The sequence below is a fragment of the Canis lupus genome, chromosome 14, assembly GCF_003254725.2.
Source record: "Canis lupus dingo isolate Sandy chromosome 14, ASM325472v2, whole genome shotgun sequence".
Taxonomy (NCBI): domain Eukaryota; kingdom Metazoa; phylum Chordata; class Mammalia; order Carnivora; family Canidae; genus Canis; species Canis lupus.
Window position 1 is genome coordinate 58,898,836 of NC_064256.1, and position 24,079 is coordinate 58,922,914.

Sequence of the window (24,079 nt, forward strand, 5' to 3'; positions counted from 1 at the left end):
AGATACGTTGCTCAACGGAGGTACTAAGTGATAGGACGGCCGTGTTTCTACATTTCAAATAAAATTTAAATTAGCGTTTCTGTCCTGTGAGCTGAGGAGATTCGTTTTAACCCGAGCACATCACCAGGGCCTGTTATCACCCTTTATCGGAAAAAAGGGAAAAATATATGGATCGCGATCCTGAAAAAGTGTTTTGAATTTATGCGATTTCATGAAATACGCCGTAACTTTGATTCACAGACTATTATTTCATCGTGGACTTCACGAGACACTGCATATAAAGTATCAAACATCATTTTTTCTAGAAAGTGTCTCTAAAAGCTACTTCCCTCATTGGCCGAAATGACAACTCTCTCACTTTGTACCCGTGTTCCTCTGCCCTCCTGCTTTATCCCCGTACTCGCGGAGGCCTAGACGGCTATGCGGCTTAAATGAACATCGGCTGTTTCACGTTTGCCAGAGGAAGCTAACCAATGGGGGGGGGGGGGTGACGAGGCCCACCCCTTGGCTTCGCCTCCGAGGTGCACCTGCTGCGCCGGCGACCAGCTGGCCCCGCCGCACCCGCCGGCCGCGGGCTCGCACGGCGTTCGGTGAAGCAGCGCATGGAAATGTCTACGGAGGAAACACCAGACGACAGAGCTTAGGAACGCTACGGTCAGCAGTACAAAGGCTCGGACTCTTCTGCTTCGAACCGTGAAGCACAGAGTCCAGGACACTCAGCATCCCGTCCCGAGGGCCCCGACTCGGACGCGCTTCGGTTCCAGAAAGACAAGACACCTGCCGGGCGCCAAGGCACCGGGACCGGGAAACCGACGGGGCCCTGGGACCCGGCCCGGCCCGCACGCGCACGGGAGCGGCTGTGGAACCCGGCCTCTGGGGCCAGGGAGGTCCCCATCGCCTTCCGTTCCCTCTGCCGGACACCTCTGCGAATTCGAGGACTAAATGTGAAACCGGAGCTTCCAAAGAATTCTGGGTCTCGTGGCACGAGAACCCGCGTGGATCGGAGAGCCGCGACCCGAGCACAGGAAAGGTGCCTCCCCCTAGAATAAGCCCTCACGGCTGATGTCAAGTACTGCGAGCGCTACTCCGCGTGCAGTCACGTTTGTCCAGACCTCCCGTCCAGCAGGGCCTCCGGATCAGCCACCTTGAGCCGGTCCCCACAGTCTGGGTCGGGACCCCAGCCGGGGCTCCGAGGACCACTGAGTGGCCCCCAGCGGGGCTCACGGCCCCCAGCCCCCCACCCCCGTGCTAGACCAGCCCATCGGCTGTTCGCAGCCCGAGGACCCCGCAGGCTCTCCCACAGACGCCTTCACAACCGCGCTACGTTGTGCCCGTCTCACCCGCCGGGACACCACAGCACCCAGCTCTCGGGGCCCTCCCTGTGTCGCTGCACGCGCTTCGTGTTGTTCGAAAGCCCCTGGCTGCCCTTCTCCGCCACAGCCTCGGACACATTTTCAACACCTTTTCAAAACAGCTCATACGGACCCTCCTTCGAAACCTGCCAGAAGTTTCCAACCGCTCCTTATTCTGTGTCCCCACACTTTTTTTACGTATAACTTCAATACTGCAGTTCGCTTTATTTGTCTGGCTCCTTCCCTTTCCTCTTCGTACGTCCCGTGGCTAGCACTGATGGGCACGTGGCTTCGGCGTGGGGGGCGATGGGGATGGGAAGGGGGGAAAGGGAGAAAGGAATGGGAACCGGTTTCGGTTCTTTGGCAAAAGAAGAGGGAACTAAGGCAGAATTTTTAGAGTTCCCTTTACGATAAGGACATTAAAAGATTATATTTTTCAGGGCTAAATGACTAGCGAATGCCTTGCAATGACAAATGGATGCATATTTAAGTCTCACGGAGATACTCCTGGTGATGAGTCAAATGCGCTGGAGCAGGAGTGTGGTGGAGGGACAGGGACACAGGCCCGGGCTCCGGCAAGGACGGTACCGGCACGCTGGCGACGGCAACGGGCCGCCAGCGTATCTCGGGGCGCCCTCGCCTCTCGGTACAGTACGGCCAACCACAGAAAGTCGCCGTATCTTCTGAGAAAACGGGGTAAACCGGTGAGCAGAGGCTGAAACCGCGATCAACCACATGCTGGACCTTGACCGAGAAACACAGTTGCTAGGCTATCGACCAAAATCATAAGCAGAAAAAAATAAAAATATTCAATGTAATAGTTTAACGTGAACTGAGTCGCTCATGACTAGCTATATAGTCATAAAACGTACAACTCCTCGGAAGAAGGCCTTAACGAGAGTCTGTAGAAAATCACTATTTAAAGATATTCCCGCTTTGCATTATGATTTCAACCCACAGAAAAAGCCAGAGGATGGTTAATTTCTTCATGGCCATTAAAAATTTACTTGATTTCCATTAAGAGAATCATTTCACATCTGATTCAATCACTGCATATTTTAAGAAAGCTTTACCAGTACCTCCGTATAATCGTTAACCATATGCAAATGTTCTGGAATAATGAAAATGGGAGGGAAAAAAAAAACCTTCCCTCTGAAACACATAGTCCTTGGTCCTAAGCATGTGCAGTGCTTCCAGGTAAGTTGTGACCAGTGCTTGACTGCGGCGGTTTGCGGGAGGTAGAATGAGGTCTATTAGCATCGGGCTCTGAGGAGTGCGGGTCTCCTGATGGTGACATGGGGGGCTGTGGGCTGTCGATACTGTAAACACGCCTGCTGATGTTTACATTCCCGAGCCGGCCCTGCTTTCCTAATGCCTATGTTAATAGCAAAGTAGAATTGCAATAACAAATGAATTTCATTTAGTCTACAGCTAAAAGCCTCGGGAGTACCCACCTAAGGCTTAAAACCAATTTCCATTTAGCTTCAATTTCTCTTTTAAAAAAAAGAGAAGGAATCTCTGCTACTAAAATCACTTTGAAAGTCATGGCATATTCACGTTTATTTTCCTAGTCGTTTTTGGCTTGTTTCCCTAATACAGTTAGGATTTAACTATTCTTATAGATATAAAAAAAATATTCCTATAAATACACAAATGTTTCTGTGCCATGACGATTTCACCTTTATTAAGAACAAATCTCATTAGAGTAGGGTTGACAGATTAAGCCAACAAGACGCCTGGATGCCCATTTACATCTGAGTTTCAGACAAACAGTGCATGATGTTTTGTAGATATGCATCCTAAATACTGCAGGGGACATACTTCTACTAAAATATTATGTGTTGCTTATCTGAAATCCAAATTTAATTGGATGTCCTGCATCCAACATGGGTACCTTAAATGGGAACTTAAATTAAGGTATTTTAACAACTTGCAGCTATAATTCCATAGAAAGGTCAAAGTTCATGACCAAAGTTCACCAGAAATGTTTTCCTATGGGTGGCCTCTTAGCCTGCCCAGTTGTGGTATTTTGGGGGAGTGGTGTGAGGGGAGCACAAGTTGGGTTAGAAAGATCTGTTTTAAGAGTCTCCCACTTTTTCCCACACCCAGAATGGGTGTTCTGACTTTTGCTTGAGCAGCACAGAGCCCAATGGCCAGCTCTTTTTTTTTTTTTTTTTTTTTTCTGGTAATCATGCAAAAGATATGGCAACTATCAGTGGTTGTCTTTTTTTATATACTGGTTGTCTTCACAAAAAAAAAAAAAAAAAAAAAAAAAAAAAAAAACAAAGCCGCTTCCTGCCAATCTCATTTACAGGTCTTAAAAGTGAAACAAGACTTCAAATACAGGGAAACGAATCAGTTGAATTGAATGCATTGAACTTCTTTAAATATTAATTAGGATAAAAAGCTAAAAAGGTGCACAAAGGAAGAAAACATGAGAGTTGCATCGCAAATATTCACCAAAGACCTAACATCCTGTCTTATTTTGCATCAATGCCCCTCTGCTCCTTTTAAGAAGCCATTTCCCCCATAAGGACAGAGAACAAATGGAGGGTTGAGGGAGGGAGGTGGTTGGGGGATGGGCTAAAGGGGTGATGGGGAGTAAGGAGGGTCCCTGTTATGAGGAGTACTGGGTTTTATATGTAAATGAATCACAAAATTCTGCTTCTGAAAGCAATATTACACTATATGTTAACTAACTAGAATTTATATAAAAATTTGGGGGAAAAAAAAAAGAAGCCATTCTCCTTGTAGTGGAATCCTATCTAATAGTCAGGCTCATATTTTATTTCATTTCATTTCATTTCATTTCTCTTTTTTTTTTTCATTTTATTTCTCTTAAAGATGATCGTTTTCATTTGGGATTCTAACAATTTCAAATATAAATTCAAACAATAAACCTACTTGGAATCAACCCTGGTGTTCAAATAACATCCAAGATATGGTGGTGAGGATGGTAGTTTATTTCTTGTGCCGAAATGAAGATCTGCTTCAACTCCAGTTTAATTAAAGCTATAGGTGAGGTGAATAGTTCATACTATCAAGTTGTTTGTAGGCTGCTGGTTGGAACTGGTTACAAAAAAAAATTATATTTAGGGAAATATGCTGGACTTCAAAGGTTGAGAAGCATCTACTAGAGATGTCAGTAAAGGCCCAATGAGAATGGGCTTGGCAGTCAGGAACACTGAGGTCTGAGTCAAAACTCCAACCCATTATTGCTGAGTGATTTTGGACAAATCCCTGAACCTCTGTGAACCTCATTCATAATTATCTACTTTAGATGATTGTTATCAGGTTGAAAAAAAGAAAGACCCTAGGGAAAATGTTTTATATCACGTGAGAAACATTTATGAGCACGCAGGAAAAGTCAGCAGCTATAGAGTAAAATAGGGAAGCTGCTAAGATATATCGTAGTGGGCTGCCATGGTCTGAAGAGCAGATTCTCCACTTCCTAGCCATGCAGACTCAGGCATATCAGCCAATCTGTGCCTCATTTCCTCATCTATATTATGGGGATAAAATATCTATCTCATTAGCATGGTGGAGGACACAAAATTAATTCATATAAAAGTCTTCATATCAACTACTTTATCATCATCTTTGTCATTATGATTTCATTCCCCCATGTCATCTTTACATCATACGGTTCTTTCCAGCTTCACAGATTAGCCTCTCATCACAGGTCTCAGTGACTCTTTCTGCCTCAAGCAGAGACCAAATTGCTTGGTTCTTCACCAGCTTGCTTTACTAGCATTCAAGCAGCCCTAATGGAATGTATAAATGGTTCTCAAAACATGTTCCTAAGTCTTTGAGGTTCCATGAAATATGCTATCCCATTCCACCCAAACCCACAGTCCAGGCACCGTCCAGAGTCACACAAGTTGGGGAGAGGGGGAAGGCTAGTTATTGTTAAATTGCTGTGTAAATGGGACAGCATTCTAAGATTGTCACCTTTTTTTAAGATTTTATTTATCAAATGGTGACTTCAAGGTCATGGGATGGAGCCCCGAGTCAGGTTCCACATTGAGTGCAGAGTGTGCTTGGGATTCTCTCCCTCTCCCTCTGCCCCTCTCCCCACCCCACCCCACCCCCACTCATGCACTTGCGCACACACTGTCTCTCACCCCATCTGTCTCCAATAAATAAATAAAATCTTAAGAAAAACAAGGATTCCGGGGTTTTTTTTTAAGTTCAAAATACCTTCTCTGTCCTGTAAACTCTAAGTTTCATATAAAGTAAGTCCTTGAGTTTATGTTTAAATCATTGTCCACATATCTTAAATGGCAAAATAAGATTCCAAACCCTTCTACCATCTTCCTCACTGTACACCAAGGTGGAGAGAAGCAAAGTAATGGGCATGGTCCCCCTTCTGTGAGTGTAGTCTACTTCCTGCCTCCCAATCATAGACCTGAAGAGTCCATGAAGCCAACAGTCCTCCAAAAAGCCAACTAATACATTAACACAGGTCATTCCTGTGAAAGTCAAAGCTGTAGTTCAGTTTCACACCAAGATTCTGTTTTAATTGGCTTGGGCTGGGAGTCAGTCAAGCACCGGTGTGCAGGAGTTGACTCCTGAGAGCCAATTTGTGCTCATCTCTCCCCAACTCTGCGTTCAGTGATACCACTTTGGTAGCCTGAAGTCGACCATGCTGCAAATATTTACCCCATGGAAATCTTCAAATGCTACAAAGCAGGATTTTTTCTTCTGCTCAGATATTCAGCATATTAGCACCCCATTCATTTTTTTTACATTCCCTACAAGAAATTAATGCATAGCTAGCATTGAGAACTGCTGCAAAGAAAGGAATATATCCAATGAATTAATTCTTACAGAATCTGAGATGTCTGCAATTACGGTAGCAGCCTCACTATCTGCTGCCACTAATAGGCAATACTTTAAACACTCAGTGTGCTAAAAAAACATATATATATATATATATGTTATTATTTAAATTGACTCAGATTTTTAATGTTAAGAGAGTTTGCTAATTTTTGAGTTAGAAGTCAAGTCATACATTTTAGAATCATAGAACTTAAGAAGCAATCTAGTTCAACACTTTCAGAATCAAAACAAAACACAACAAAAACCACTAAGATTATGGAAGCCAAGACTCACTTTTACCCACTAACCTGTGTAAACCCAGTGCTGGGATTTTAGTATCTATTTGCTTCTTCACCACCTGAATTTCCACATAGGTTTTATGGCAAGTTTGTTTATAAAAGAAGAGAGAGAACCAGAATTCTGTTACAACTTCTTTGTTCCAGTACCAAGGGGTCCGTTTGGGTGGTATAAGGCCCATGACACGAAGAAACAGCTCATACTTTCAAATGAAAATGCCAACACCTAGCCTGAGTGAAATAATTAAAGGCCGCACATATTTCCATACCTCATCATTTGAGCACAACAAATACTTGTGCTGAAATCATCTCTCATGGAAAGAACGCTTCCCTTCTCACAGGATGTTGAACAATTACCACAGATTACAGACCTGCTATCACGGGTCCCTAAGCACGTAATCTTGTGCACTGATGAAAAAAAATAACACAGTGCCAGTTGGTCTTTTTAGCCATAATAAAGAGAAGATGTAAACACCATACCCATGCAAGAAGCAACAGATTCCTTTTCACTGTTCCACAGTATCCTAACATCCCCACAATGATGAGGAAACAGCAAACAGCGATCATGACTGGATGAACCACAGGAAAGTAAGTCAAGATGACAGCCTCCTCCACCCTGAAAGAAGAACAATGATGTCATATTATACATAAAATATAACCAAAATGCACCTCAGACATAGTACAAGACACAACTGAGGTTCATGTTAATAATCCTTTAAAGCATCACGCCTCAACCCGATGACTGTGTAGCTCTTTACAAAATCACTGCGCTATCAGCAACTTGCTTGCTGGTCTTATTTTTGTTTTGTCATGTTTAGTTTTTGTTTTTATATGCAAGTGGTAGCATTTCTACCTCAACTCATTTAAAATATCTTATAAGATGGGGGTCCTCAATAAGACGTCCATCTACTATTAGCTTTGTAGCCTCGGCCTGAGGAAAAGAAACAGGTCCTGCTGTTGCCCAGCTGAGAAGAGTCTCCCTCCTTTTCTCTGGTCTGGGACTCCATAGGTAGCACTCTTTCTGCCCACCCGACTGACCCTTCCCCCAAATGCAAAAGATCGCTCTATAAAAGGAAATTGGTCTATGTTAAAAGAAAGAGGAAGGGAGATGATTTTTGCTGAAATACTATATGAAAAAATCATTAACTAGAACCATACTAGTAACAATAATAATAATAATAATAATAATAATAAATTAGCCATTACTGTTTACTGAGCTCTACTGTATCGAGGACTTTACAAACATGTACCTCAGTCAACCCTTCAGACATCTCGAGGAGTCTATGTGACAGTCCCCATTCAGAGATGCAGAAATTGAGGCTGTGAGAAGTTAAGTAATTTTGCCCCTCGTGATATTAGTGGATCAGCCTTCTGAAATTTGAGAAGAACATGGCAATGTGGACTTTGGTTTTCCTTAGCGGGGGAATATGAAGATAAGAAGTCACTTTCTTATAGAAAAGTAGCTATGGTGTCCTTTATGCACAAATATGACACAGCTGACACACTGTCCAGAGGACAGGCAACTTGGTGTTACCATTCCCGGAAACGTTCTCCAGGGCAAGTGCCGTACATGCAAGTGTCTGCAACAAAGGTTATTGATTGTGGAAGAGCATTATCATCTAAACGGCTGAGGGCAAAGTTACTTAGAAAGTAGGGTCTAAGGAAACCTGATGAAAGAAATCAATCATTAGTTACAAAGCCTACCTTGTTTCCGCAGTTAAAGTCAGAACATTATTTAGGTAGTCCCTCAGCCAAGCAGAAACTGCCAACACACTGATGGACATTAACTGGAAAGAAAAAAAAATACAAATTGGTGATCAAAGATTTATACAACATTTTCCGTGGGATTAATCATTAAAACAATTAAAGATTTCTTCTGTTACATAATCATTATGCTTTTTCCCAAGAACTGTGTAGAAATTCACTATTCCTAGGAATATCTGCCATTTTGTTTTGTAATCCCATCATAGCCACTAAATAGAATGTCACCAAATAGGACACAGAGAGCTAAACTGTTAAGTGACTGATTTCAGGTTCAAGACAGGAATTATGCAAAAAAAAAAAAAAAAGACAGGAATTGAAGAAGATGAAGAGGCCACAGAACGACAAAATTATCAGTTGTACAAGATGAGCCTAAAACATGTCATATATAACAGCAAAGAAGCAGTCAAATCTATTCTACTGATGTTCCCACAAAAGTCACAGGAGCTAACTTGAAAGTGCTTCCATTGGCTAAAGGTCAATTACAACATCAGAGTAATGATGATGATGATGATGATGATGATGATGATAAAATGCAATGGTCTGAAATATCAAATATTCTAAAATCTATGAATTTACAATGATACTTAAAACTCACTTGTCAACCCTTTGTAGGACAGTGGATATTCAACTCATTATTCAGAAAACTGGTAGGAATCCAATTTTTATCCTACCTTTCCTATGCAAACTAAAGAAAGAACCAATGGCTTCATGAAAGTTTTTATAGAATTTGTGTTAATACATGCAGGAAGCATGAGAGTATCACTATCTCACAAGCCCTTCTGAAATAACGGATCTCTAGGCAAAGATCCTCAGCGACTGCCCAGATTACTAGGTCAGTAGTTCCCAGTCCTGTCTGTGCATCAAAATCATGTAGGACTCTTTAATTAAAAAAAAAAAAAAAAAAAAAGTTATTGAGCCCAGATTCACCCTGGATGAATTCTTGAAAGTAGGGCTGAGATGGGGCGCCTGGGGGCTCAGTCAGTTCAGCATCTGCCTTTGGCTCAGGTAATGATCCAGGGACCCAGATGGAGATCTGGGGGGAGCCTGCTAGTCGGCTTCACCCTCTCCCTCCACCCCCAGCCCTGCTCATGCTCTCTTTCCCTTTCTCTCTCTCTCAAATAAATAAATAAAATCTTAAGGAGAAAGAAAAAGAAGAAAAGAAGAAAGGAAGAAAAGAAAGAAAGAAAGAAAGAAAGAAAGAAAGAAAGAAAGAAAGAAGAAAGAAAGAAAGAAGAAAAAGAAAGAAAAAAGAAAGAAAGAAAAGAAAAAGAAAAAGAAAAGAAAAGAAAAGAAAAGAAAAGAAAAGAAAAGAAAAGAAAAGAAAAGAAAGAAAGAAAGAGGGAGGGAGGGAAAGAGAGAGAGAGAGAGAAAGAAAGGAAGAAAGAAGGAAAGAAAAAAGAAAGAAAGAAAGAAAGAAAGAAAGAAAGAAAGAAAGAAAGAAAGAAAAGACAGAAAGAAAGAAAGAAAGAAAGAAAGAAAGAAAGAAAGAAAGAAAAAAGAAAGAAAAGAAAAGAAAAAAGAAAAGAAAGAAAGAGGAGGAGGGAGGAGGAAAGAGAAAGAAAGAGAGAAAGGAGAAAGAAAGAAAGAAAGAAAGAAAGAAAGAAAGAAAGAAAGAAAGAAAGAAAGAAAGAAAAAGAGAGAAAGACTGAGGCATGAGAAATATGTAAAGGCTCCGCAGATGTTCTAATGTGTAGTCAGGGCCAACAAATGCGGGACGTGCAAGACTAACTCCCAGGGTGGAGACACCAGGCTGAAGGGAAATACCAGACCCCTCTGATTAGCTTTAGTATCACAAGAAGAGATAATGTGTCCCCCACGGTGATGCAATCAGAAGTACCCAGAGATACCTTTGAAGTATTTTTACCAAAAAGTCAAACCTGAATCTCACCAAGCCTCCAGCTCTACTTTTCAGTGTCTAGGAAATACAGGGAAGACATTGGAACTCATTAAATGCCACCATGGGGTGGGGCTGCAATCAGCAGAATTGAGAATATGAGAAATTTCACAGGACAAATGATCTGGTTTCCTTAAAAAAAAAAAAAAAAAAAAAAAAAACACAACTGGCTAATGTGGAAAAAAAAAGAGGGAGGAAGAAGAAACTACTATAAGTTAAAAAAAATTTTAAGAGACAACCCAGTGCAATATGGTGACCTGATTTGGATGCTGATTCAATCAAAAACAAACAGATATTTATGAGATGACAGGGAATAGTTTCACATGACTGGATACTTGAAAATGTTAAGAAATTATTGTTTGAGGTATGACAATAGTATGAAGGGTTTTTTTTAAGGATCCTTATATATATGTTTTACATTGTCCATAATTTCTTTAAAAACTTTTGTTAAAGCAAACATATAGAACAAGTCTTCCTGAGAGCTCTTCAAATATTTGAAAGTTAACCCCTAGGTTCTGAGGGTCCTTCCTATTTAGATGGAGATTTCCCTGAAGTGTGCCTTATGCTCAAGGACATCATTTACCTTGAATTTGTCTTTTAGTAATTTCTGGCAGCTTTTTTTTTTTTTTTAATTTCTGGCATCTTAATGGACGGACCTCACTCACCATTGTACATTAGAGATTCAGCTTTAAATACAGAAATAATGAATATACCAGATCGGAATGAGTCCGTACCGACCCAGACAGTGGTCATGAAAATGCTTTCTGGATGAAGGCTCCAAGGCAAACAGAAGAGGCCGCGCTCTGGGACCTCTTGGGTAGTGGAGTAGGGCTACCTGCTTGGAAAACCCGCCAGTGGATTTGCTCCTTCCTCATTCAGTTGCAAATATTTTTCCGACACCTCATAGTGTCTGTGCTAGATTTGGAGACCCGACAATGAGTAAGAGATGCTAGATCCCAGCCTCTGTGAGCCTTTTGTGGGGCACAAGAAAAAAATAGATAAGGCAGGTAATTACAGACCTCAGAAAGTCCCATAAAGCACAGAAAAATGAAGGAATCTGTTCACGGTCTCGGAGACTGTAAATGGCAGAGCAGGGACTCAAATCCAAGCCTGGTCTTTGGAGCTTTAGGCTTAGTCACTAACCGCCTTCCGAGCTTAGAGAGAAGCATATTAATTTCCCCAGTGAGGAGCCTGCCGCGCAGCAGCACAGCACGCGGGGTTCTTATTTTAAAAGGGGCGGGCTGGCGTGGGGGGCGGTCTGTAGGGGCCCCCTAGGGCGGTCTTGGGTGAGCAGAGTCTCAGGGGGCCCGGCCGGCAGCACAGTAAGGACCCGGAGACCACGGTTCAGAGAAGGGTAAGGCCCGTTTTTCCTCTCCTCATTTCTTGTGGGAATAAAAACAGCGTGGAAACCTAATAAAAGCGCCCCCGTGGGTCAGCCACGGTTTATTAATCACGCTTCTGGCTTCTGTGACTCTGAGGCTTTAACATCTGTTCCACATGGTCACGCCGGACACACCCTAACACACGGACACGGAGCCCGAGCCACCCTGCCTCGGCTGCCTGCCCTCATCACCCTTGGGAGGGGTCCTTCTTCCAGGTTCACACTTTTCGTTTGCAAATACCAACCAACGGACCCAGAGCCCACACCCCGACCGCCTGTCCCACTGCACACCCTCACTCTGGGCCACTCTACACCTGCCGCCGCCCCCCCAAGCTCCGGGTCCCAGACAACAGGGACAGCCCCGTACTCCAGAGGCTGCTGCAGGCACTGAAGCCAGCCGATGCCGAGCCTCCTTACTTGTCTCGCCTGTTCCTCGCTGATGCAGCGGCCACGCTACGAGTGTGCGCCCGCCCTCTCCCTCCCCGCCTCGCCACCGACCCCAGGGCTTCCCCTCCTGGGCCTCGTGATGATGCTCATGCTCTCTCTCTCTCTCTCTCTCTCTCTCTGTGATCCGTGAGTATAATAAACCATCCCTTCGACGGCAGTCGTCTCATCTGTTGGCTTCCTCACACCTGAATAACAACAGAACCTGTTTGAGCACGCAGGGCTGGCAGGGGACCCCGGACCACCTGGTTAGATCTGAGCCTACGCCCGCTCTCCCTCGCCTGGGCTGTACGTGGACCTTCCAATACCTGTACGCTCCACGGGGTTCAGGGAAGTCTATTAACGTGACGTTGTATCTCATTACCTCAAATTCTTGGGCAATTATAAATGAGTCTCTCCTTTCCTTATCATTCTTTGAAGTTGTAATAACTGATCTTGGTTTCTCCATCTCTAATTTCTTACAGGCTGTCTTAGCCAGTTTGCAGTACCATGGCTCTGAGACAGGGTACCAGTAAGTCGTCAGATGCCTCACTTCGGTATAGCAGACTATCAGTGGTCGTCACACGCTGTTCTTCCGTCTATGACAAAAAATGCACGATTGCAAGACATTTCCAATAGTGTAGAATGGCTAAGTGCATGGGGTTTTTTTTAATTTTATTTATTTATTCATGAGAGACACAGAGAGAGACAGAGAGAGGCAGAGACCCGGGCAGAGGGAGAAGCAGGCTCCATGCAGGGAGCCCGACGCGGGACTCGATCCCGGGACTCCGGGGTCACGACCTGGGCCCAAGGTGGCGCTAAACCACGGAGCCACCCGGGCTGCCCTAAGTGCATGGTTTTGAAATAATTCTTTCATTCAAAAAATATACAGTGGTCGACGGCTGTGAGGCCGGGTGCCTCGTGGGGTGCAGAGCCGCGCCAGGCCCTGTCTCGATTCTGCCGCGGACTCGACCAGGGGACAGGCGGAGGCCACCGTCGAAGGCATGAATGTGTGAGTCCAAACCGTAGCAAGTGCTGGGGCTGCGTCAGGCTGCTCCAAGGACCCCTCTGTGTGCCGGGCCCGTTCCACGGGGTCAGAGGGACCTCTCTCAATTCGGTGGGGCCTGAGGGGCCGTCAAGGTCAGCGGGGAAGGAGCACCTGGGCAAGGGCGGCGCAGTCAGAAGTGCAGCAGGGGCCGGGACGGAGGCCGCGCTCCAGGGCCCAGGACGCCGGCAGGCGGGCGCTCACCCCGCGGGCCCCAGGACCCGGAGGGCCAGGCCTGGCTGCAGGCCGCCTCCCGCACCGAGGCCTCCCACGCCGCCCGCCGCCTGGCCTCACCTCACGCTGGCCCCCGAGGCCCGCTCCTTGCCCCCTCCAGCCCTCTCCGGCCCGCGTGTCCCTGAGCTGGGCCTGGCCGGCAGCCGAGCCTCTGCCCCGCGCCCTCTGCCGGGCCCTCATCACCCCCAGGCCGTGTCCTCCCCGTCCCGCCGCTGCAGACGCGTGGGCCCCTCCGCTGCCAGGCGATGCCAGTGTCTCCAGAGCCGTGGGCCCGGCTCCCGTCAAGCTCCCTCCGGCAGCTCTCCTGCAGGGCCCCAGGCCGTCCTCGGTCACCTGGCAGCCGTCTCCAGCCTGTCCCTGCACACGGGCCGTACCCAGGACCAAGAGCTGCTCGTGCCTCCCCGACGGTTCCGTGTAGACCCCAGGCCTCTGGGGCTCTGGGCCCGCGGCCTCCCCCACCCCACGACCAGCTCCAAGGCCTGGGGCGCCAGGCCCCCCCCCCCGACCCCTCCTGCCCCGCAGTCTGGGCCCGGGACGACTGGCGGGGCACCGCCCTGCCCTTGTGTTCTCACCTGCCCGCCCGCGTACCCCGCGAACCCCGACGGGAGGAGCAGCAGGCCCGCCGGCCGCCCAAGAGGCCCAGCAGCTAGTCGGCGGTGACCCGGAGGATCAGTGCTTCAAAGGGAACCGATCTCAACTTGCCGGATGGGCTCGACGGGAAGGCTGGCAAAATCAGAAGCCGCTTTAGGGACCGCTAAGCTTTGTACCCCTGGAAGTTTTCCAGGGGAGAGAGATGCCTGCTGAATCACAGGATCAAAGATTTATATATCGGGTCAGAAGCTGCTTCAAGTGTTCTCAAGTGTCCTTTAAACCACAGACTCCTACTTGACTCTACCGTGCTCTTGCACACCAGTTGCCCAAGCATCGTAGCCATGCCCAGGACGTCCGTCAAAATACACACGATCACCACAAAGCTTTATCTAACGGCGCACAAGCGACTCTCAGACTAAGCTGGTTTTTATTATGACATTATTTCCAGCTGCATTAAATGTCTGGGAACAGTTTCATTCTCGAGGAGTGATGCTCCTCACCGGGGTTGAGAGAATCGGAGCAGCAACAACACACAGAGTGCATGCTAAGCAAGAAACTCAGCTAAAAGGAGATGAGGTCGCTTCGGTGCCAGCCCTGATGCTATTAAATCTAGAAGCACAAATCATGCAAGCCATTCAGGACTCCTTACTCGTAATGGCATTTTCTACTGATTTTCCAGATTAAAATAAAATAATTCTTTAACTGTCACTCGTCATGATTAAACTTCTAGGAACACTGTGATTATCATAGGCAACTAGGCATGTGACTCCTTACATTTCCTGCAGTCTTGCAAAATATTGCTTGTAGTTCAAGAAAATGTTTAGAAAGTAACGCAAATAGTAGAGAAATATACTTCATGTACTACTTAGCAGGACGTTTGCCACATTCTGTCTTGCAAAACATTCAGAATATGCTAGCTCTCGACAAATATTCACACGTATGAAATTTGCTGCATGGGAGACATAATCTGGTTTTGCTCAAATCTAATTATGTAAAAATAAGGATCAAATCAAGTTGTTTTCTAAATCAGGGTTCTTTGTGTGTGCACAGTCCCTAAACTACTTTGAGACGTATGCCTACAGTTTCCGCCAAAGAAGAAGAGCAAAGTCACAAAACAGACTTTTAAGTCCTTCAACTGTCTGCCATCCATAATATATAGTCTCACATAAGGTAACAGTGACACCAATAATTTATCTTCAAGGCTGACAGATGTTTAAAAATACCTACTCGAACTTTCCTTTTTATGTCAAATCTAGTAGCAAAGAGCAGAATGCAGAAGAGAGATGGGGAGCGTAGTTACGGTTCTCTCTCTCCAGGTAATCGTGCAAGTAATCCAAACTTCTGCAACCTCTGCTCCTCCTGAAAACGGAGAATTGGACTAGGTACTCTTAAAATTCCTTTTTGTCTTAAAAAAAAAAAAAAGGATTAGAATTGTGATTTATTGAAATATAAAAATAAGTCAAGTCTTAATTATTTGGAGGCTGGCAGCTCAGCGTCAGAAACGCTCGGGCCTGCAGCAAGGATGTGCCCCAAAGCACCCCTCGTGCCCTTCTCCAAAGGGCGGGTCCTGATGAACCCTGTGAGGACTACCTTTGCTCAGCTGGGGCCACATCGTATAAAAAAAAAACCAGGGCAGCCCCAGTGGCTCAGCGGTTTAGCACAGCCTTCGGCCTAGGGTGTGATCCTGGAGTCCTGGGATCGAGTCCCACATCAGGCTCCCAGGGTGGAGCCTGCTTCTCCCTCTGCCTGTGTCTCTGCCTCTCTCTCAATCTCTGTGTCTCTGAATAAATAAATAAAAATCTTAAAAAAAAAAAAAAAAAGCACCGATCAGCTTTATCTCTGAGACTAAAGTTTCTTTAAAGTTTCTTTTTAAAAAGCACGAAGATTTGGGGCGCCCGGGGGGTGCAGTTGGTTGAGCATCTGATTCTCGGTTTCGGCTCAGGTTGTGATCTCAGGGTCCTGGGATTGAGCTCCGAGGTGGGCTCCACGCTCAGTGTGGAGTCTGCTTGGGAGTCTCTCTCCCTCTCCCTCTGCCCCTCCCACTTTTACTCACATGCACATGCTCTCTCTCTCTCAATAAAATAAGTAAATCTTTAAAAAAAAATAATAGATCTTAGGAAAAAAGCACTGAACATCTGTTGGAAGGCTCTCCTCTACTCCTTAGAATTAAAGCAAACTTCAGGGATGCCTGGGTGGCTCAGTGGTTGAGCGTCTTCTGCCTTTGGCTCAGGGCGTGATCCCAGATCCTGGGATCGAGTCCCCCATCGGGCTCCCTGCATGGAGCCTGCTTCTCCCTCTGCCTGTGTCTCTGTCTCTCTCTCTGTGTCTCTCATGAATAAATAAATTAATTCTTTAAAAAAATAATAATAAAGCAAACTTCAGTGACCTTCAGAGTATAAAGTTAGGGGCTTCAATTTAAAAAATTGTGGGATCCCTGGGTGGCTCAGCGGTTTGGCGCCTGCCTTTGGCCCAGGGCACGATCCTGGAGACCCGGGATCGAATCCCACATCAGGCTCCCGGTGCATGGAGCCTACTTCTCCCTCTGCCTGTGTCTCTGCCTCTCTCTCTCTCTCTCTCTCTCTCTCTGTGTGTGACTATCATAAATAAATAAAAATTTAAAAAAATCGTATCTTTATAAGACTATATAAAAGTGAATACAAATGTCCACTTGCCATGAATCTCTTTGGGGTGTGCCATGAGTCAAACAGCTAAGGTTCACTAATATGGCCAAAGAAAAAGAAATGGAACATTGACCTTCTGCGGTTTCATGTGCCCTACATTGATCCCAAAAGTGAACTAGATTCCCTGCCCACTTCTTAGGTTTTCTTTTCTACGTTTCTTTCCCTAGCTCATTAGAGGAGTGTGTCTCTATCGCTATTCTTGTTAGCAATGGTAGGTGAAAGCAATGGCTCTTACCTGCTGGAGGGTAATAGGACTTGAAAATTAACGATGGGATATTAGATCTTTAAAAATAATAAACAAACATTTGATAAACGTCAGGTGTTCATCAACCTCAGAAACTTCCAGAAACAACCATATTTATCCATATTTGTAATAGCAGAAAATTACCATCTATGAATGGCAAGCATTCATATCATAAAGCCACAGAAGTTGTGTTTAAAATGGAGGAAAGCTTTCATTTACTTAAATAATATGCCATTTAAATGGTAAAAGTGGGATAAATTCAAAGTAAAAATAACTCATTCCTTGCTTCTTTGTGGGCAGAATGTGAATCATGGCTTCAAAAGAGTTCTCTGGGCGGTACACTCACGTGCACCATGTCCCAAGTGACTTCTCCCATTACTAACCCACAACACTCATGACAAACCTAGAAGGTTCAATATCTGCGTGCTAACTCCAGGATAGCTGTACTGGGATCATGCTTCTTCAAAACATGGAAGAGCCACTCAACAGATGGCAAATCAAGAGGGCTGGATCCATGGCAAGGGAGAAAAAGCAGTACGTTTGTGATCTAATTGTTTCCTCGTAGGTCTATGCCTCATATTTTGAAATATACTCAAGAAAAAAACCAAAAAGCCCACTTTGTTCGATTTTCAACTCTCAGAACAGCCGAACAAAAATGTATAGGTACCCAGTTAAAATTTAGTTTTCTTTTCCCTAAAATCCTTTTGGGTAGAGAACGGGAGATGGTACTGATACAGTAGAAAATGCATAGGGGAAAAAAACTGTTCAAAATGCCAAGCGGAGAGTAAAAGGCTATAGCGTTTGACCCCCGAGGTCACGAGGGCAGGTTGCCCAGTCTTGCAAAACAAGAGGCGAGGCCCATCCCTCTCCAGGCTCAGAAGGCGAAGTCTGAGTTAAGAAGTCGGGCTCACCTGCTACGCCGGCTCGCTCTGCGCCGAGTTCCAGGGAGAACTAAAAGCAAGGACGGCAGCCTGGGCCCCGGACACGTGGCACAAAGACCAACGACGTCACGGACGGGCTTTTTTAGAAAAGCAGATTTCCAGGCCCCACGCACCCAAGATACTGAACGAGGATCTGCCAGGTGACTCGTCTGAGAAGCAGCACTCCAGGGGCTGGGGGTGAGGGGGTGGACAGCTGAGCCCTCCTTGCGGATGGACGGACGGACGCACCGGGGGAACGGGGGCCCGCTTCTCCACCGCACCACCCACCTGGCCCGCAGTGCGACTCCTAGAAAACGTGGGAGGAAAAAAAAATCTGGACTTTGAGTCCCTGTCCTGCCACTTACTAGCAAGTTATAGCAAGTTACTGCACTTCTCCGAGTAACCTCTCGTTACCCGACAAACAAACAGTTTTCCAGAGCTGTTAGGAGAATTAGACGAGCGGGTGTAAGAAAGCCCAGGAATGTGCCTGGCACAAGGCTCAAAACTATGTCTGACTCAGCAAGGAAATACAGCATCTGCAAACATTGTTTTACCACCAAAAGAATAATGCCAATTCTTCCAAAGTTGGATATACATTTCATACAATTCCAACAAAAATCCCAGCAGATATTTTTAATTATATAAAATAAGCTCACAGCCCATAGCGGAAAAGAAACGCTAACGAAAACAAGAAAGGCGGGTGCTTCGAAAGAACAGAAGACTATGAGAGAAGAGCTAAAATCCTAGAGAAAAATTCTAATACTGGGATCCCCGCGTGGCTCAGTGGTTTAGCATCTGCCTTTGGCCCAGGGCATGATCCTGGAGTCCCGGGATCGAGTCCCATATCGGGCTCCCTGCATGGAGCCTGCTTCTCCCTCTGCCTGGGTCTCTGCCTCTCTCTCTCTCTGTGTCTTTCATGAATAAATAAATAAAATCTTAAAAATAATAATTAAAAAAAAGAAAAATTCTAATAAAAACAGCATATGAAAATCTGTTTATTGTATAGCAACAGCATCAATGACGTCAACGGACAAACAACAAGGCAAGCCTCTATGGTAAATATGAAATAGTTCATGAATATGAATTATAAAATGAAATAATATATAAGAAACATCTCCCGGTCTAAAGAAAATTATGCTCAAGCTCAACTGGGAGGGGAGGAAACAGAAGCACAGCAGCAGTGGAATGACACGTTGAGCCTTTCCAACTGACCCAAATTAAAAAGTGCCGTAACACCCGCAAGACGGCAACAAATATTTGTGTGCATATAATGGGGGGTGTTGGCGTATCTTCTTTCTAGGGCCTAGACGCCCAAGGCAGGATTTCTGGGTCAAAGAAATCTAGTAGCAGTAACGGTATTAATCACAACACTAACACTGCTAGGACGACCGCAGCGGTTCCCTGGACCGAGCAATCCACCCCCGAGCATCTGCTTGAGCATCGAGACCGTGGGAAGACGGTAATGACCGCAAATACTTCTCTCCACTGTTCCTCCCACCACATAGACGCGGCTACGTGCAACTGCACAGGCCCCTGCAGATACTGACGCTGATCCTCACAGCAACTCTAAGCCAGGAGGACGTTCATCCCCATTTCACAGACTGAAGCACCGAATGTGCCAGGCCAATGCAAGAACTAGGTGAGGACGCGCTGTTTTGTTATTGCCCCTATCAGGTGTCTCCCAGGTAGCACCCCTATTCCTGCGACTAAACGAGGAAACCAAAATTTAACAAAAAAAAAAAACAAAAAAAAAAAAAACCAACATTGTGAATGTACATAGAAAGGTGCGTGAGTGGGTGTATGTGGACAGGTAGGAGTAAACACATCTTTGTATGACATAAAGAAAAACAGAGAGGGATCCATACCAGGCAGTTCACACGGATTATTTTGTTGGAGGGGAAGCTAGTGGAAGAGGGCTGGAGAAAGGGAGGAGGGATCTCAATAAATAAATATATCAGAACGTGCCCACAGAACGTGAGAAAGTTAAATTACAGGATAACAGCCAAGACACATTTTATATTCTTTAGGGACAGAACAAGCCCTGGAGGAATTTAAGGAATAAGTTTTTTTTTAAGCAAATTCATTACTCAGAAGAGCAATATCATTTTTTTTTTAAATGACTGGGGTCTTCCCCCATAATACAGATTATTAGGAAAATTCAAATTGCTATTCTTTGGACAGCTACACCAAAAATCCTAGTAATTCCAAGACTGAGAACTCCGTAATCATCCAAGTAAAGGCATTATGCAGGAACAAGAAAACTGAGTGGGGGCTACTGATACTGTCGCCATTATTGGGCCATTTGACCGCTGGTCAGTCACCAACCTACACTTGGTTTTCCCATTCACAAAGTAAGGAAGTTCAATCAGGTCATCTTTAAATCCCTTTTAGTTATAAACATGTGATGATTCTATAATTCAAAAGCATAAAGTAGAAAAATGGAAAACGAGTAAATAGAAGTGGTATTATTATAGTTTTTTAAACAGTTCAAGATCTTAACAACAATTTTGTTAGGATCTGTTTGTTTTTACAAATAATTATGTCTGTTAGCCACCTGTTTATGGCTAAGCAGGTGATTGAAGGACTCCTTGAAAAATGTACGTATTTAGAATTAAGAAGTGCAATAAGATCAATTAGCGATTTTACATTTCCAAGTGGTCAGTTTAACTCAGTGAGGCTTTTTCATTTTCATATAGAGAGAAAAATGCTGCCAGTTTGGACATCTTCTGGATGACTCGCTGAAGTAAGGCTTAATTTGTCATTTTAAAATGGAGCCACCCATAGGGACTAATTCAAACCAAAATGTCATCCTCTAGAGACCACATCTACTAACTAGCCTTATGAAAAGAGGCTGGCAAATGCCATCGAGTCAGCCAGATAAATAAATCGCACATTAAAATTTCTAACTGAAAATGCTGGAATATAATTATCAATAGAATACAAAACTGGCAAGAAAAACTATCTGTGTAAGCACGTCAGCTTCTCCAAGCAACAAAGTTTAAATTTTTATATTTTCCTCGTAAGTTTTATGCACAATAATGTGATTATTAAATAACACTTAATGAAAATTTATGCCTGGGTGCAAAGCATAGAAAGTCACTAGCTCATACGGCATAAAGATTTCCATGAGCTTGTTAAATTTTATGTATTTTATTTCCTTAAATGGTTATGGGATTTTCCAACAGCACACACAAAATTCCTTAAAACTTTGCCAACTTAGAAATAGTTACATGAAAACCACCTTTTCAGGCTGTATGGAATCTCCCAGAAAAGCGTACCCCAGTCTTTTGATAGGATTACCTGTGTGTGAACTCCTACAACAACGCAGTGAGACTGCCTGCCCCCACCGGGTGTCATAGGCTAGTGCCAGGTGAGGAAGCAATTCTCGGCGTGGACAGTTATCTGAAATTCCTGAAAACAAGCAGTTCCCTGAGTCGTCTGTCACGACTTTCTTATCTACAAGCACAAGCACGTGCATTTATTTATATCCCTAGATTCACTTCCAGTCTAATTTTACTGCCAGCAGCATGCAGGCGTAGAGGTCTGTTTTTCTTTTTCTTTCTCTTTCTTTTCTTTCTTTCTCTCTTTCTTTTTTCCTTCTTTCTCTTTCTTTCTGTTTCTTTTTCCTTTCCTTCCTTCCTTCCTTCCTTCCTTCTTTCCCCTCCCTCTCTTCTTTCTTTCTTTCCTTCTTCTCTTTCTTCCTTCCTTCCTTCTTTCTTTTTTCTTCCTGTTTCTTTCTTTCTTTTCTTTTTTCCTTCCTTCTCTCCCTCCCTCCTTTCTCTTTTTCTTTCTTTCTTCTTTCTTTCTTTCTTTCTTTCTTTCTTTCTTTCTTTCTTTCCTCTTTCTTTCTCTCTTTTCTGTCTCTCTTTTCTTTTTCCTTCCTTCCTTCCCTCTTTTCTCTCTCTCTCTCTTTCCTTTCTTTCTTTTTCTTCCTTCCTTTTTCTCTTCCTAGTTGCAAATAGCACTGGAGCTAGGTCAAAGGCATGTTAAGGTCAAACTTACTCCTGCGAAGAACAGAGGGTGCGGCGCTCCGCAGCCGGGCCCTGGGCGCCAGGTGCACCTGCGGGAAGCCCGGGCCGGCCGTGCCCACCTGTCGGCGCCGCGGAGCCCCCGACTCACCCAGAAGAGCAGATTGAGGGCGTAGAGAAGGCAGCGCAGGCACTTCACCGAGTCTTCTCTGGCCATCGTGAGCCCGGGCAGGGGGAAGCCCCATCCATCCTCTCACCACATCCTGGCCCCGCGGGCCACGGGGCAGCCACCTGCGGGGCAGCGAGCGCAGCGGCCTGACCGCCCCGCCCCGCCCCGCCCCGCCCCCCTCCGCGGTCCTCCCGGGGCCCCGCGTAACCCAGCCCCAGCCTCCGGGCGGCTGCGCCGAGCACCTGCCGGGAGAGGACGCGGCGGCGGCTCGGGCTCCGGCTCCGGCTCCCGCCCCCGCCTCCCGCCTCCCGAGGGCCCCCGCGGCGGCTCCACCGACTGCTCGGCCCCGGGGGTCCCGACGCCACCCGACCCGGGACGCCGCGGGACAGCGCGGGACAGCGCGGGGGGGTCAGCACCGGCCGGAGCCCGCGCCCGCACCCGCAGCCCAGCTCGAGCCCCGCACCCGCACCCGCACCCGCAGCCGCAGCCGGAGTGTGAACGCCCGGGGCCCGCTGAGCAGGGATCCCGCCCGGCCCTGGGGTTGGTCGGGGGGGGGCGCCGCGGCCGCAGGGATGGGTCAGCCCGCGGCGGGCGGGCGGGGAGGGGCGGGGAGGGGCGGGGAGGGTGCAGGGGGCGGGCGCAGGGGGCGGGCGCAGGGGGCCGGGCCGCAGCTGCGGTGCACACGCCGGGTCGCCACTGCTGTCCCCTCCCCCGGCCCCGCCGCCGCCGCGACCCGCGCTCCCGGCCCGAGCAGCACAAAGCCAGCGCGCCCCCTCCCGGGGCGCCCCCCCGCCGCCCCTCCCCGCCTCCCCCTCCCGGACACCCCGCCGCCCCCCCTCCTGCCGCTCCTCTCCCGCCCCCCCGCCTGCCCCCTCCCGGTGCACCGCCCCCCGCCTCCCCCCTCCCGGGGCGCCGCCCCCCCCGCCTCCCCCCTCCCGGGGCGCCGCCCCCCCCGCCTCCCCCCTCCCGGGGCGCGCTGCCCTTGACTCACGGTCGGGCGGCGGCGGGGGCTCCTCGGGCCGGGACGCTCCTCCCGGGGACCGCGGGGCCGCGCCGCTTCCTCCGCCCCCGCCCGCCGCCCCCCCCCCCCGCCTTCCTCCCCGCCGCCCCCCGCCCCGCCGTCCCTCCGAGCCCCGGCCAGTCCCGACGCGGCGGCGGCCCGGCCCGGCCCCGGCCCCGGCCCGGCCCCGGCACAGCGCAGGGCGGGCGGCGCATGCTCGGGCCGCGGCCGCCCCGCAGGACCCCGGGGTGTCGCCGCCCCCGCCCCCCCCCGCCCCGCGGGAGCCCGGGCCGCGCCGAGCAGGGGCGGGGCGGGGCGGGGCGGGGCCGCACCGGGAGGGGCCTTCGCTCTAGGAGGACGTGCGTGCCTGGGGGGGGCGGGGGGGTCTGCGACCTCCTGCAGCCGCCGCCTGGGCCGGCCGGGACCCTCCGGATTCAAATAATAATTTGAAAACAGCACAGTTGGTTCCCACTTCCGTGGTGCACGGACAGCGCTTGTGCCAACCCCGGGGCAGCCGCAGGAGAGCGCCCGCTCCGAGCCCACCTAGAAAGAACAGGTTCGCTCTGTTTTGTCCTGTTTCCTGACACTTTCACGAGTCCCCTAAAGTCTCCAAGATTTTCTCCGCTTCTGCGTTTTAACCGGATAACTTGACTTCAACGGTGGGCAGCCCGATGCGTCTTCGAATGTGTTTTTAGACTAGAAATTCAGGAAGTATTAAAGGGATCCCAGGAGGCTGTCCTTGCAAAAAGGCCTTCCCTTTTGGAGGTAAGAAGTTTCACATTAAAAAAAAAAAAAAAAAAATCACTCGATCACAGTCAGTCCCCGTATAAAATGTTGATGATGTTTAGTCCACATTTCTAGGACTACGTCTGTGCACCTCGTGTGGCAAATAAAACTATGCTAACAAATACAGGCTCCATGAAATACAAGGAACGTCTTCAAGAAAACCCAATAAGGGAAGTCCTGCCTACATTTCTTTAGGGGAAAAATGAAAATTAGAGTTCGGGGTCTATGGTCGCCTGCGTGGAGTCAGTCGCCGCCAGTTGCCGCATGACCCCCAGGGTGACAGTGAAACACGCACTCTCGTCTGGGCAGAAGCAAAATCAAGACTAAAAGAGAACCTGAGGGCTCAGGGTTGGCATTAGGAAAAATCTTGGAAAGCAAGTCAGTAAGCTGAATGGAGAGTAGAGAGGTCAGCCACCCACACAAAAGACCAAGAGAAACCTGCAGCAATCCATCAGTTGGGGCTAACGCTGACCCTGAAGGATCTTCCCGAATCCTAGGAAAGAGCAAAGA

At 47.2% G+C, this 24,079-nt stretch overlaps 1 protein-coding gene across 11 annotated transcripts in view; it reads right to left on the reverse strand.

The window, feature by feature from the left end:
• Positions 1-22,883, reverse strand: part of TSPAN12 (tetraspanin 12) — an 86,122-nt gene extending 63,239 nt beyond the window's left edge. For 2 of the 11 annotated variants that reach the window (XM_049093858.1, XM_049093859.1), the window contains exons 1-4: positions 22,222-22,329; positions 21,649-21,905; positions 8,174-8,256; positions 6,950-7,085 (exon numbers count right to left, since the gene is read on the reverse strand). In XM_049093858.1, the coding sequence (XP_048949815.1) occupies positions 6,950-7,085; positions 8,174-8,256; positions 21,649-21,831 (402 nt within the window). In that variant the 5' untranslated portion in view covers positions 21,832-21,905; positions 22,222-22,329. Of the gene's footprint in view, positions 1-6,949; positions 7,086-8,173; positions 8,257-20,946; positions 21,058-21,648; positions 21,906-22,221; positions 22,388-22,774 lie in introns of those variants that run through there. The other 9 variants (XM_049093853.1, XM_035698377.2, XM_049093854.1 and 6 more) reach the window with 9 other exon arrangements.
• Between the last annotated feature and the right edge of the window lie 1,196 nt (positions 22,884-24,079).